Here is a 13731-nt window from a genome sequence, read left to right on the forward strand (position 1 = left end):
CCCGCAGGGACCACTGTGAGGCCCCTCCCACAGGGTATGGGTGCCTACCGCTCGGCTCCCACATCCTGCCCCGGGAATTATGAGGGAAGGGGTGCGTGTCTAAGGGGAAGGTCTGGGGTGAGTTTGGGCCCTCCGGGCTTCTCTCCTCCCTCAGCTGGCCTCTCCAGCACCGCACATCAGCCCCCACCCCAACATGAAACGGAGGCATCACAAAGAGAACATTCAGACGGGTGCCTTCTTTATTCTTTGCCATTTCTTGGAGCGGAAGGCACCTCTTCTCGGTCGTATCTAGTACTTTGAGCTTCTGCTTTTGCCCTTCTCTCCGTATTTCTCATCCAGTGCTTTCTGTAAGTTCATATTCATAGCATTTTTCTGGTGCCACCGGCCTGCAGAGAGCAGAGAAGGAGCCAGCTCAGATCATCCGGAGGATCTCTGGAGTGCCCCGGGGCCCCAGCGGTGATCCATGCCTCTTCCAGGCCCGACCCGGAGTTCTACCTGTTGCTGTGGCTTCTCTCCCAACCTTGGGGCCAACACACCCTGCCCAGGTAAGGGAGCGCCCGCCTCCCTCACCGCAGCCCCGCACATACCCAGATCATCCGTCTTCCTTCCATGCCAGTGATCTATGTCCCTCACTGATTTCTCAATCACCTCTGGGGTGTAGGAGGCCTTCATAAGGCTCGTCGTCTCCTCGGAGGCCCCTGTGGAACCCCATAAAGAAATCCCCAGAAGCCTCAAGTCAACGGAGGTGAGGCACTCAGGGTTTCATACCTGGATGTCAGTTTCCCCAATGGATGGTGGACTGTGGAAGGTAGGGGTGTGAGGAGGCGGGCCTGGGTTCAAACACCAGCTCTGCCATTCATGGAGTGTGACTTCAGGCCAGTGTTTAACCTCTCAGAGCTTCGGCCTCTTCCTCTATCCAAAGGAATAACATTTTCTTGCAAGATTGGGAAGATCACATTACTGGAGATTCATTGGAGCATCTGGCATGGGACAATCAATATGTCCATTTTTCAGAAAATGTATTTCTATGCGTACAGTTAAACCACACACACACACACACACACACACACACACACACACACAAAAGAAATAAGTTACCATGATCAAAAGTCAGCAGAAACACCAAACAGAGGACCAAATCCCCAAAGATAGCAAGGATTCAAATGATCGGTCACAGGATGGGAAATACATGAATTTAATGTTTCAAGTCACGAGAGACAAAAAGAATAAGCAAAGAATAAGAAACTACCCAGAAAGAATAGATTAGGAAAAGAAGCAAATGGGACCTCAGAAAATGAAACATACAGTAATTGAAAATTAAGTTCAGTGGATGACAAAAGGTCTGGGATTAGCTTTGAAATAACGCAGGGCAGGCCGACGGGTGGGTGGGAGAAACAATGGAACAAGATTGGCCACGTGTTAAGAACTGTCAAAGCTGGGTTCTGAGTGCGACATGTAGCCATTTCATTGTTCTCTCTTCTTCTAAGTTTGAAAATTAGCATCTGAATGTTTAAAGGCACATTCAGGGGACGGGAAAAATAGTAGATTAAATGCAGCTAAAACAAAATGGCCAGCGGGAAGATATAGACAAGGAAATTAACTAGAATGCAGCACAGAGAGGGAGAACCTTATCATAAAGCAGATGATTGCCCCTAATTTGAGGCTATAGATTCGACATACTTCCAGCTAAGATCTCAAAAGGGCTTTTGTTTTGTTTGTTTTTTGTAGAAATAGACAAGCTGCTTCCAAAATCTCTGTGGAGGAATCAAGGACCTAGACTAGCCGCCAAGGCTTTAATGCTGGTAGTCGTGATGGAGAGGGGGGCTGATACCTGCCCAACCAGATACCGGACTACCTCTCATCCTTGGTCATTAAAAGCATAACATTGGACAGTGGGCAGGACGGAGGGTCTGGAAACTGACCCCTGCACATGTGGAAGCTTGGTGGACACCAGTGGAACCACTGTGGGTCACTGGGGGGGAAAGGCGGGACTATTCAGTAAAAGGTATTGGGAGAGTTGGTAATCCACATAAAGGAAGAATTAAACAGGAATCCCTACTTCTCACTGACAACAGAAATCAACTCCAGGGGGATTAGGGACCCAAGTGTGAAAAGCAAAACTAAATATTTTAGAAGACTCTGTAAGAGATTTTCTTTAAGACTCACACGGGGTAGGATGTCTTCAACCCAGTCTTTCTGGAACTCTATCTCTCAGGAAATAGTAATTCCATCCTCCCAGCTTTTCAGATCAAAAACCTGGGAATCCACCTTCATTCCTCTCTCCTACACCCCAAATCCATTTATTGACATATTCCGCGTGCTCTAGCTTGCACAGATACCCAGGCACCTAGTACATCAGGCCACCTTCAGCCTGGCTTCCCTGGGCCGCCATATTGCACAATGGTGCCTCCCAAGTTGTGCAGGGTCCCAGCCCTGCTCCCTCGACCAAGCCACCATCATCTGCCCCACCTGGATCTTTATAGTCAATTCCTCACCGGTCTCCCTGTTTTTGCCCCAGCAACCCTGCCACAGTTCTCAACAGCAACTAGAATGGTCCTTCAACCTAAGTCAAGAACATGCCATTCTCCTGCTTGAGACCTTCCCAACCCCTCAAGAGGAAAGACTTTCTGGCGACCTTCCCCACCCAGCTCTTTGCCTTTCTGACGTCCTCTCTCTCTCTCTCTTGAGTTTATTTATTTTGAGAGAGAAAGCATGAGTGGTGGAGGGACAGAGAGAGAGAATCCCAAGCAGGCTCCTCACGGTCGGCACAGAGCTCGATGCGGGGCTCGAACCCACGAACCGTGAGATCATGACCTGAGCTGAAATCAAGAGCCGGGCGCTTAACTGAACGAGCCAGCCGGGCGCCCCCTCCTCTCCCTCGCTCTTGTTCAACCACAACTTGGAACAGCTAGCGTAAGGCAGACAGAGTGAGTGGAAACGAAAAGGACACACGGGCAAAGCTCACCGGGAGTTGGTGCTGAAGGTGAAGCCCAACTGGACGGCCCTAGCCAATTTCCGGAGTATAGATAAATAAAATAGTAAAATAGCCCTGCGATGCCAATCAGTTAAGGGAAATTTAACAAGGGACTCTTGTGAGCTGGTGCAAGCTGGTGGGAGCGGCTCCAGCACAAGCCCTGCCAAGGCTGTGTCTCTCAGGCTGGTGATGGGCGCCCAGAGGCTTTCGATACTATTCTTTTCCCTTTGTGTGGACATTACCCCACAAGGGTGTGTGTGCCGATGGGTGATTATTGTTACAGAGACGAATGGAAGGCAGGGACCCTGAGATCTGGAGCAGAGGACAAGCTGAGCTGTATTCTCTCTCCCTCCCCCAGCACCACCCCTCCTCCAGGCTCAAAGAAAAAGCCAGGAAGGCTTCCAGTGGCTGTCTGGTTCCTTGGGTGACGGGGATCGGAGCCAAGTGAGGAGGTCTGCCAGGCCCTGGGGACGCTGGAGAGGGCCTGGCGTGACAGAGGGAGGAAAGAAGAGGGCCAGGCAGAGGTCCTATGTGGCAGTGAGGCCGAACTCGAACGTGGGGGCAGAGAGAAGCCCCCTGCACGACGGCCGCGGAGCGGTGCCTCGTCTGAGCGATCCATTAGCCCTTGGGAACAGGGTCCCGGTGGGGAGGGGACCTGAAAGACTGGGACTTTGGAGGCAGAAGAAAACCGTGGGTGTGAGCTCTGATCTACGTCCTGTTACTGAGAGGTCTTGGGCAAACTTTCCGATGCACCTGACCGTGGCTGTCCCTTAGCAGCCCTGTAAGATGTCCGGATCTCCAACCGGCCCTGTCCCCCCGGTGCTGCCACCACCAGCGCTGGAAGGAAAACTAATGGCCTGCCAGCTACTCACTTGGAGCCCCAGGCCAAGCGGCTTCACGCGGCACTTCAGAATCCTGTCCCTGACCCACTGAGGGCCACAGCATCATTATTATCCCCACGGTGCCAAAGAGGTGACCGAGGCCGAGAGAGGTGAAGGATCTTGCCTGAGGCCACACCCAAGGAGTGGCAGAGCTGAGCTTTGAACCTAGGAAGCCCGATATTGTCGGCACTGTGACCAGGTTAGGACACAGGAGGCGTCAGAGGGAGTGAGGGACTGTTTGCCAACTGGGATGGGTCGTCTGCATGGGGAGGACAGATGTGCCTGGAGCCTGGACATTCCCAGCACGCGGCACGGGGCCTGGCCCGGAGAGGACCCTTGGTGGCTGTGAAATGAGTGTCCCTGGGAATGAGTCCTAGGTCTCAGAGCCCATAGGCGTCCGGGAAGGGGTGAATACCCCAAAGGTGAATACCCCTGCCACTATGCCTGGCAACCTCCACCCTTTTGCCCTTTGGCCTGACCTTGAAACAAGTTGGACCGCATGTTGTAGCCCAGATCATAGTAGTCTGTGAAGATGGCGTTGATTCCCACGGGACTCTGGGTCCTGCTGGGCCACGAGTTGGCCCTCTTCTGGCCCTCAGAGCCTTCGCCGATGGCCCTTTGAGCCTGCGCGGCGAGTGAGGAAGAGACCGGGGAAGCAGGGTCAGCCCCCTAGCTCCCCTCCAACCCCTCCTCCCTCTCACCCTGCCCTTGCCACCTCCTACCCCACCCCTACCCTGCAGCCTTCAACCAGGCCCGGGGCCAGGGACTGGGAGACCTGAAGGCCCTCCACCACTCACACGTCCCCGCGTGCCACACGGGCATCGGAGACGGTAATGATCACAGAGCCTCTTCCCTGCTTTGAGCACCTAGTGTATACATCGTCAGGAGAGGTCTTCATAAGGTAATGTTCTTCCTGCCTTTTTATACATGAGGAACTCGAGCCTCGGGGCAGGACTCGCCCTGCTGTCACAGTTGGTGGACCACAGAGCCCCCAGAACCGAGGCATCACCCAGGTCAGCTCTGGGTGGCCCCTTAGATTTCATCAGGGCCAGCCCCCTCCTGTAGTGCGGAACCGAGGCTCAGACTGGCTGAGGTACCAGGAAACCGGGGTGGGAGTCCCAGTTCCGCCATAACCCAGCTGCTGACATCGGGCGAGTCTCTGCCCCTCTCCGGGCCTCAGTTTCCCTACTTGTAAAAAATGGGGGTGGGGGCCAAACTGGATGGTCATCGAAGTAGCTTCCAGCTCTGATATTTGCTGGCTCAGTGACATCTGTGTTGTGTCAAAGCTAGACAGAAAAGCCAGGTCCCTATTCAGGCCCAGGACAATGATGACCGAAGGGCGAAGTGACGCCTTTCTGAGGCCGAGAGGGGCAGTGACAGGTAGCGATCATAGAGCCAACCTCAGGTGGGGGCAAGGTCCTCAAGACGCTTGGGACTGTGACTTCCCAGACTAGCAGGTGGGTGTGGGTACCACACCTTGTGATGACAAAGCAGAGGGGGGCCCAGCCCACAGCCTTTGTGATCCTTGTAACTCCGCTTGCTGATTGTGACCCCAAGTGGCTCACGGCACCTCCCTGAACTTCTCTTGTACCATCTGTTCAAAAAAGAAGCCATAACTCGCACCATGTGAGGGTCGAGATGATGGCTTTGAAAAATATCTCTCAAGGGACGCCCGGGTGGCTCAGTCGGTGAGGCGTCCGACTTCAGCTCAGGTCATGATCTCATGGTCCGTGAGTTCGAGCCCCGTGTCGGGCTCTGTGCTGATGGCTCAGAGCCTGGAGCCTGCTTTGGATTTCTCTCTGACCCTCCCCCGTTCATGCTCCGTCTCTTTCTCTGTCTCAACAATAAACGTTAAAAAAAATAAAAAAAGAAAAGAAAATATCTCTCAAAACGCCAGACCAGGAGAGCTCTTAGCGTTTGACCAGAAAGAGCAGTTTTATGTCAACTTTTCAGTTGATCAGTAGGGACTCCACTGAATGACCTATCAGGTGGGGAACAGTGCTGGCATCGACTAGCGATGTCTGCCGTGTGCAGGATAGGAACGGTGTGGTATGCGTGTCACGTGTTTGCCAGCCCGATGTCGTCCAGCTGCCTCCCTTTACAGATGTAGGGACCGGAGCCCCGAGAGGGGAAGTAACTTGTCCAAAGTCACCCAGGAAGTAACCTTGTCCAAAGTCACCCAGCATTCAGGGGCAGAGCCAGGGCTCAAGCCCAAATCTTCTGAGTCCCAGCCAGTGCTCTCCACCCACTCAACGCGGTCTCCTTCAGGAGACTGGTCCCAGTTAAAAGCATCTAATCCAAACACCAGACTTAACGCTGAAAAGTCCGTAAGGGCCAGAACAGGCAAGTGCACCGCCAGCACTCGTTAATGATATTATTGTAGAGACTCTGTACTTGAGGGCAGGCTCCTTGGGGGTCCCCCTAAGTCTCCATGCTGAACCCACCTGCCGCCCTCAGCCTCCTGTGCCCGCTCTGATACCTGCTCCTCAGAGACCAGCTTGTCCACCATATTGCTCCCAAACTTGTGACGAATGTTGTCAGGAATGACGCTGCTCTTCTGGTCCTGGGCTCCCGCGTTGGGACCTTCCTTCAGTCCGTGGCACAGCGGAGCCCCCTCTCGGATAGAAGCCCTGCTCTCCCTCGAGGAGGGTCTGTAATCTGCCTTCCTCGGAGACCCACACTGTGGGTCCAACCCCGAGGACAGAGAGTCCCTACTGATGGCCGTTGGGGGTGGAGGCCGGACCTCCTCCAAGTGGATCTGCCTTAGGGGGCTGCCTCCCCGGTACAGGCTCTGCTGTGGGGAGACTGGGGCCTGGTACTTGAACTTGGAGGTGCCCACAGGGCTGCAGGCGGTTCTCCAGGGGTCCGTGTCCTGCTGGCTTCCCTCGTTGTTCAGATGGGCCCTGGCCAAAGTGGTGGTACCTGAACAGGGGGAGAGAGGGAGGGGAGGGAGGGAAGGAGACAGATAAATGCAGAGTGGGGGACAGGGAGGGAGACGGTGATGGGGCAACGACGCTCCCTCCCCTCTCCTTCCGAGCCTCCCAGACACTCTGTCTGCCTCTGCATCTCTCTCTGCATCTTCAATAAACTCTGCTCTCACTTCCTCTCGGCTTGCGTTTCATTTCCATCCCGTGCAGAGCCAAGGGCCCTCTTGGCTGGCCCGGCGGGACCTCTCCGGGTCCTCGGACCTAGCCAGCCCGCGTCAAAGGGACGGTCAAAGGGACGGGGACAGAGAGCGGTCACAGCAACCAGCGGAAGCACAGGTGAGAAGTCAGGAGAGACCGAGGAAGACGGTGGCTCCGTTGGCCAGGCCTCCCACGGGACAGGATCAACCCACACTGGTTTTGACAACAGGAGCTGCAGCCCTGAGGCCTGGCCACGGGTGACCTTGACCTCTCCGCGCTTTGGTGAACCTAGCTCCGTTTGATCAGTTCTCTTCCCGGCTTTGCACCCCACAGCGATCCAGTGAAGAAAGCCAGCAGCTTGGCAGAGGGAAGTTGGCAGAGGGCTTCCTTGGCTTGGCCCAGTCATGGAGCTGGAGGGGCCAGGGCCTTGCTCCCCATTCAGAGCTGCCCCCCCAACCCCCACTTCCTTCTGCTGTTTTCACTCTGCAAGTGGCATCACCCCAGCCATTTCAGGCTCTCCCACCAGCAGCCGCGCATTCTGGCCCGGACTTCTAGTCCCAACCCGCCGGCCCGCATTCTCTTCACCCACCCCTGGCTCCCACCAAACGCTGGCCCCTGCCCCACCCCCACCTTGTGATACCCCACCGCCCAGCCCCTGCCCCCTCCTCGGGCTGGTTCCGCCACCTGGAAGGCCTGCCCTTCCTTCTCCCGGAGTCAAAACCCTACCCTTCGGTTCCTTCAAATGCTGTCTCACCAAGAATCCTCCCTGACACCCACCCCAGGCTGGCCTGGCCGCAGGCTGCACACACGTCTCACCACCCTGGACTTTTCCCTTTCTCCACACAGCCTCAGCCTCGCCCCTGCTCCCCAGTCTTCAATCCCAGGTTACAGCTGCAAATGCGTGCGGGGAGCTTCCCTCCAAAGCATTCTAGACGGTTCCTCCAGCCCTCCTAAGGATACATAGTTTTGCTTCGCTTTTGTTTACAAAGGAGACCGGATTCTCCCGGTTGCTTTGTAACTTGCTGGTAAAAAACGCACCACTGTGCCTCGGGGTTGACTTACCGTGGCAGACACAGACCTAACTGGGCAGGACTTCGCAGCTGCCCCGCGGGTGGGCATTCAGAATGTTCCAGACTTCTTTTCCAGAGAAGGCCGCTGGACAGCAGCGGGTTTTGACCCCCGGTCACTGGGGGTTTCATTTCACTCTCGCGGGGCGCCGTCACCAAGGGGTGGTGGTGCTCTGTGTAAGCCCCTCTCGCCCCCACCATGAGGAGCTGTAGACCCTTCTCTGGGGCCACAGCGCCTTTAGAAAAAGCTTGCCTTCCTTCCTGCCCCCCACCGGTGAAATCAGATGCCCTTCCATTCTTGCTCCTTTGTCATCCACACAAAAGGCAGAGGGAGAACCTGTTCCTGAGGCCGGACCAGATGGCCTTCCCTCCATCCAGTCCTGCTTCCGCCCCAGCGAACAAATGGGCGCGCCTCTGGGGACGGCCGAGGATGGGGACGGGCACCCTTCTCAACAGAGCGGAGGCAGAGTATGGGGTGCGCTCAGCGCCCACCTCATCAACCACGGCCCCTCCTCCTGCCCGTGGGGGGCCTGGGGCTGAGCACAGGATGCTGAGCTCAGGACTCAAGGGGCAGGGCTCCCCGTTTCTCCCAGGATGAGCCCCTGACTGCCTCATCTATCCGCAAGTTACAGCGGAACTGCCCGCCCACCCTCTGCCAGCCGTTTGGGGGTGACGACAGCTTCACTCGCCGGACCCTGGTTCAGAGAGCCGGTATTCACTAACCATCCACCGAGGGAGCACGGACCGCGTCAGGTGCTAGGTCAGGTGCTGGGGACACAGCAGTGAACTAAAGGGCCAACCCTTGGAATGAATGAATGAACGAATGAACGAATGAATGAATGAACAAACGAACGAAGGAACGAACGAATGAATGTCGCTGGCATTTCAGGAACCTCACTGCAACTCTACCAGCCTTCCATCCCTTCAGCTGTAAAGTGGGCAGAGTAAGGGTCAAATGGTCAGTGGTTCGTTTCCCCAGCTTGGCCCTCGATCAGAATCGCGCCCCCGCTTGTTACACATCTGCGGATTCCAGGGCCCTCCCGGCGCCTGCATCAGAACCTCGCTGGGAGAGGCTGGAATCCGAGCCAGACTGAACAAGGCCGGGGTCCTTGGATTTTTGGAGACAGCTTCCAGCAGGTGGGTCCTCCCCGATCTCACTGGAAGGCCACTCGCCATGGGGCGCCTCTCAGAGCTGACCCGACCCAGTCACGCCTGCATTGAAAGCCCTCCTCTTGTCCTGAGGGCAGAGCCCCCAATGCAGGGGGCAGGCCCCCACTCTACCTCTCCAGCCATATCGACTTCTCTAGGTTCCACCAAAGCACCAGCCCTCTGACTTCTAGACTTTTGCCCACACTGTTCGCCATGCCTGGATACTCCCTTCTCGCCTCCTTGGGCCACACCACTCCCTGGACGGGGCTCGCTCAGGACCTCCATGTACTTTCTGGACACCCGACCAGGCCCCTGCTGGGTTGTCCCTCAGCCCTGCCCTCGGGCGCACACTCCCCACCGCCCCCCCCAGCCCTGCAGACAGGACACGGCAGAGGGGTGGATGGGAGGGGCCAGTGATATTCCTCCCCCTGCCTTTGATTTCTGTCTTTAAACAGAATGCAGAGGGAGTCAGAGCCCCACAGGGGGTCTGGAGACCCAAGCAAGACAGAGACCCAGACCCAGAGAGGGGGAGAAGGGGCTGTTCCCTGCTGCCCCCGGGGTGCCCGAGCGGAACTCATCCCAGGCCAGCCTGTCCTACCTGCTCGGCGGCTCAAGTCCATGGACTCTTGTTCTGGGACAAGTAATTCCAAGCTTCGTCCTGTTGACCAAGAAACACATGTGGTCGTCTCAGATGACACACAGTCTCTGCAGAGGCGGGTGAGCTGGAGCTGAACACAAAGGCCCGCGGCCATCTGTCCGGCCCCCACCCAGGGGCCCCTCCATGCTGTTTCCAATGCTCTCTGGTACTCAGCGAGCCCCCCATCCCCGCTGGCCTGCCTCCTGGACCCCTGCCCACTCTGCCCTCTCTGGAAAGCCCGGTCACATCCAATGCCGGGGCCCCAAAGATGTTTCTCAAAGAGCCTGGAGGCCCTGAGCCTCGCTCTTGCCTTTTGCTGCCTTTTCCTTCACTTCTCCCCAATCTGCAGCACCCTGTGCTCCCCTGGGAGCCCCCAGCGGGCCCCTGGTTGCGGGGTGCCTTGCCCCAGGCCCCCCCATCCTGGTGACCATCTGCCTCCCTACAACGTGTCCATTTTAACAGCCGGTCGCTCAAGCCTGAGCGAAGGGAACCGGCTTGGCCAACACAGGAGAGCCGAGAGCAGGTGTTAGATTAATGCCTTCTGTCTTTTATTTTTTTTAACGTTTATTTATTTTTGACAGAGAGAGAGAGAGAGAGAGAGAGAGAGAGACAGAGCATGAGTGGGGGAGGGGCAGAGACAGAGGGAGACACAGAATCCGAAGCAGGCTCCAGGCTCCGAGCCAGAGCCCGAGGCAGGGTTCGAACTCACAGACTGTGAGATCGTGACCTGAGCCAAAGTCGGACCCTCAACAGACTGGGCCACCCAGGGGCCCCTAGTGCTTTCTGTCTCGTTCACACTCTCTCTCTCTGGCTCTTCTCGGCTTCCTTGCTCTGCCGCAAACAGCTGCTATGTTTTGAGCTGCCCCGGGGAGAGGCCAACAGCTCATGAGGAATGGAGACCCTTGGTCCAATGGTCCTCAAAGAACCACCTGACCCTTCACCCGAATGAGCATGGCCGTGAATCCTTCCCTGGTTGAGCCTTCATATGAGCATGCAGCCCAGCGGACACGTTCATTATAGCTCGTGGGAGACCCTGAGCCAGAGGCCCCAGCCCGGCCACACTCCGGACCCAGACCCCCAGAAGCTGTGAGAGAATAAATTTGTACTTTTGCCAAGCACATAGTCTTAAGTGACTACGCCTTGTGGTCATTTGTCACGCAGCAATAGATAGCCAGCATGGATTCCGGTACCGAGAATGGGCCGCTGCTGTAACAAATAACCTAAAACTGTGGGAGTGGCTTCGGAACCAAGCGGTGGTTGGGGCGTGGGTAGAGTTTGAGGAACGGGATGGAAAAAGGCCTCAATTGCCTGAAACGGATAATGAGTAGAAACCTGGGCTTGGAGGATGTACGAAAGGATGTGAGGAACGTGTTCTTCGAACCTGGAGGAAGACGTGTCCTCGTTAGGTAGCGAAGGAAACTTAGGGACACTGTCCTTGACAGTTAGGTGGGAAGCGGGACATGTGACCGATGCGCCAGGAGAGGTAGCAAGGGAGATTTCCAAGCAAAGGCACGGAAGGTGCCTCCCGGTTTCTTCCTGTTGCTTCCAGTGAAGTATCACAGGGGGAAGAAACACTGAAGGAACCACCGTTAAACACAAAAGAGGCAGAACTTGATGGTTTTGCAAAACCTCATCCTCTTCAGGTGTCAAAAGATGCCAAAATTCAGACGACACCTGGGTGGCTCAGCCGGTGAAGCGTCCGACTTCGGCTCAGGTCACGACCTCGCGGTCCGTGAGTTAGAGCCCCGCATCAGGCTCTGTGTGGACGGCTCGGAGCCCGGAGCCTGCTTCGGATTCTGGGTCTCCCTCTCTGTCTGCCCCTCCCCCACTCGCACTCTGTCTCTCTCTGTCTCAAAAATAAATAAACATTAAAAAGAAAATTTTTTTAAAAGAAGGCATGTATATTATTGGGGCCTGGAGGGGCCCCTGAGGTAGGCAGTCCACATGGCTCCGGGGGACCCTGTCCCTGGGTATTCACACTCTTGTATAATCCCTCCCCTCGCACGTGGGCCGGGCCTGTTGACCTGCTTCTAACCAATAGAATAGTGGATGGGATGCCACTCGGAGAGTGAACGTAGAAGATTGGGACTCCGTCTTGTCCACACTCCATCAGGCTCTTGGCTCGCTCACTCTGACAGAAGCAGCGGCCATGTTGTGAGCTAACCTCAGGAGAGGCCCCCCTGGCAAGGATCTGAGGGAGGCCTGTTCAAGAATCCGTGAGCAACGGAGCCCTACCATATGAGTAGCTCTGGAAAGGGGTCCTCCTCTAGTTGAACTTTGATTATATACCGTGAATGACCTTGAGAGATGGCCGCCATGGGAGTGCATCTGCATTTCTGACCCAAAGGAGTTGTGAAATAAGAAAAAAAAAATGTTCTTGGGGCGCCTGGGTGGCTCAGTCCATTAAGCATCTGATCTCACAGCTCATGATGATCAGGTCATGATCTCACAGCTCGTGAGTTCGAGCCCCGCGTCGGGCTCTGTGCTGACGGCTCAGAGCCTGGAGCCTGCTTCGGATTCTGTGTCTCCCTCTCTCTCTCTCTGCCCCTCCCCTGCTCGTGCTCTGTCCCTCTCTGTCTCTCAACAATAAATAAATGTTAAAAAAAAAAAAAAGTTTTGTAAAAAAAATGTTCTTAAGCCACTAAGTTTTGGGGTGATTTGTTACACAGCAAGGGATAACTAATACAGCTCATCTGTTACGCACTCTTACATTTAGTAGATTAATCCGTCTTCATAAGGAGGCAGGTGTTCAGAGAAAGTATTAACTCACCCTCTTTCCCAGATGGAGACACTGAGGCTCAGAAAAGAAATAGGACCTCAGCCAAGTGGGACCGAACCCAAGCCCGACCTCTCCTGCCTCCTTCGAGTGAGCCGTGTGCTCCCGTCCCCACCCCCACATCCCAGTCCTCCCCCCGCCCATGTGCCCACAGCAGTGTCCTATCTGCCCCAGCGACACCCCTAGTCCATAGCAGCCTGGACTGGCTGGAACAGACGTGTGGACTCCCTGCCAGTTTCTGATCTGGAAAGAAAGGTCCCAAGAGACGTCAGTCGAGGAGGACGGGGAAGGAGGTCTGGTTGGGCCCGGGGAACTCTTCCCTCACGAGCGGCCCTGAATAGAGAGAGGGACGGCGAAATCCTGGGTCCCGGGAGCCCCCCGGCCCACCTCACAGGCCCCTGCCTCACCTCTCCGCTCTCTCTCATGTCAGCTGAAGTCCAGGAGCGCAGATCCACATGGCAGACCCGCTCCTGAAGACCACGGGCTGGGTGCCAGGGGGCCCCCCTCCCCCACTGCTCACTGGAGTCGCCATGGTGACCGCTATACATAGGGCTCTGTTACCTCAGAGGGCCTGCACCCCCCACCCCCCTGCATCCCCACAGGGGCACAGAGGCCGGGGGGAAGCCGGTACTGAAGGGGAAGGAGGGGCCCTCAAGCATTGCTCTGTCTCCACTCAAAATGTTTCCCGAGCCCCGCACAGGTGACACACGGAGGGCTCGGATGCCATCAGGTGGAAAGAAAGTTCTCGGAGCCACAGCGGATTAAGTAGAGCGATCAGTGTTGTCTGGAGAAAGGAGTCAGGGCTCTCGGAGGGGCCATCTGATCTGGCCTCTGAGGGATGTATAGGAGTTTGACAGTTTAGAAGGGACTTGAATACTAAAGGCGTGAATGTGGGGCGCCTGGGTGGCTCCGTCGGTTGAGCGTCTGACTTCCGCTCAGGTCATGATCTCCATGAGTTCAAGCCCCGCGTCGGGCTCTGTGCGGACAGTTCCGAGCCTGGAGCCTGCCTTGGATTCTGTGTCTCCCTCTCTCTCTCTCTCGGCCCCTCCCCCACCCATGCTCTGTCTCTCTCTGTCTCTCTCTAAAAAATAAATAATACATACTAAAAAAAGAAAAAAAAAA

The 13731-nt window shown here is 55.9% G+C and overlaps 1 protein-coding gene across 1 annotated transcript; it reads right to left on the reverse strand.

Moving 5' to 3' along the window:
- Window positions 1-217: 217 nt before the first annotated feature.
- TEX33 (testis expressed 33) lies at window positions 218-13164 on the reverse strand. The gene is made up of 6 exons (XM_003989235.5): window positions 13017-13164; window positions 9795-9854; window positions 6335-6777; window positions 4335-4479; window positions 588-698; window positions 218-386 (listed from the first exon to the last, which is right to left on the reverse strand). Exons 2-6 carry the CDS (start codon window positions 9814-9816, stop codon window positions 289-291), a joined length of 819 nt encoding a protein of 272 aa, XP_003989284.2. The 5' UTR covers window positions 9817-9854; window positions 13017-13164; the 3' UTR covers window positions 218-288.
- Window positions 13165-13731: the final 567 nt, after the last annotated feature.

The sequence above is a fragment of the Felis catus genome, chromosome B4 (genome assembly GCF_018350175.1).
Source record: "Felis catus isolate Fca126 chromosome B4, F.catus_Fca126_mat1.0, whole genome shotgun sequence".
Taxonomy (NCBI): Eukaryota; Metazoa; Chordata; class Mammalia; order Carnivora; family Felidae; genus Felis; species Felis catus.

What these genes read in the sequence shown, in the direction of transcription:
- TEX33 (XM_003989235.5), bottom strand. Translation starts at nt 9,816, where the DNA reads ATGGACTTGAGCCGCCGAGCAG. An exon ending in GGACTTGAGCCGCCGAGCAG is followed by an intron (nt 6,778 to 9,794) that starts GTAGGACAGGCT and finishes CCCCCTGTTCAG; the next exon opens with GTACCACCACTTTGGCCAGG. An exon ending in AGCTGGTCTCTGAGGAGCAG is followed by an intron (nt 4,480 to 6,334) that starts GTATCAGAGCGG and finishes CTCGCCGCGCAG; the next exon opens with GCTCAAAGGGCCATCGGCGA.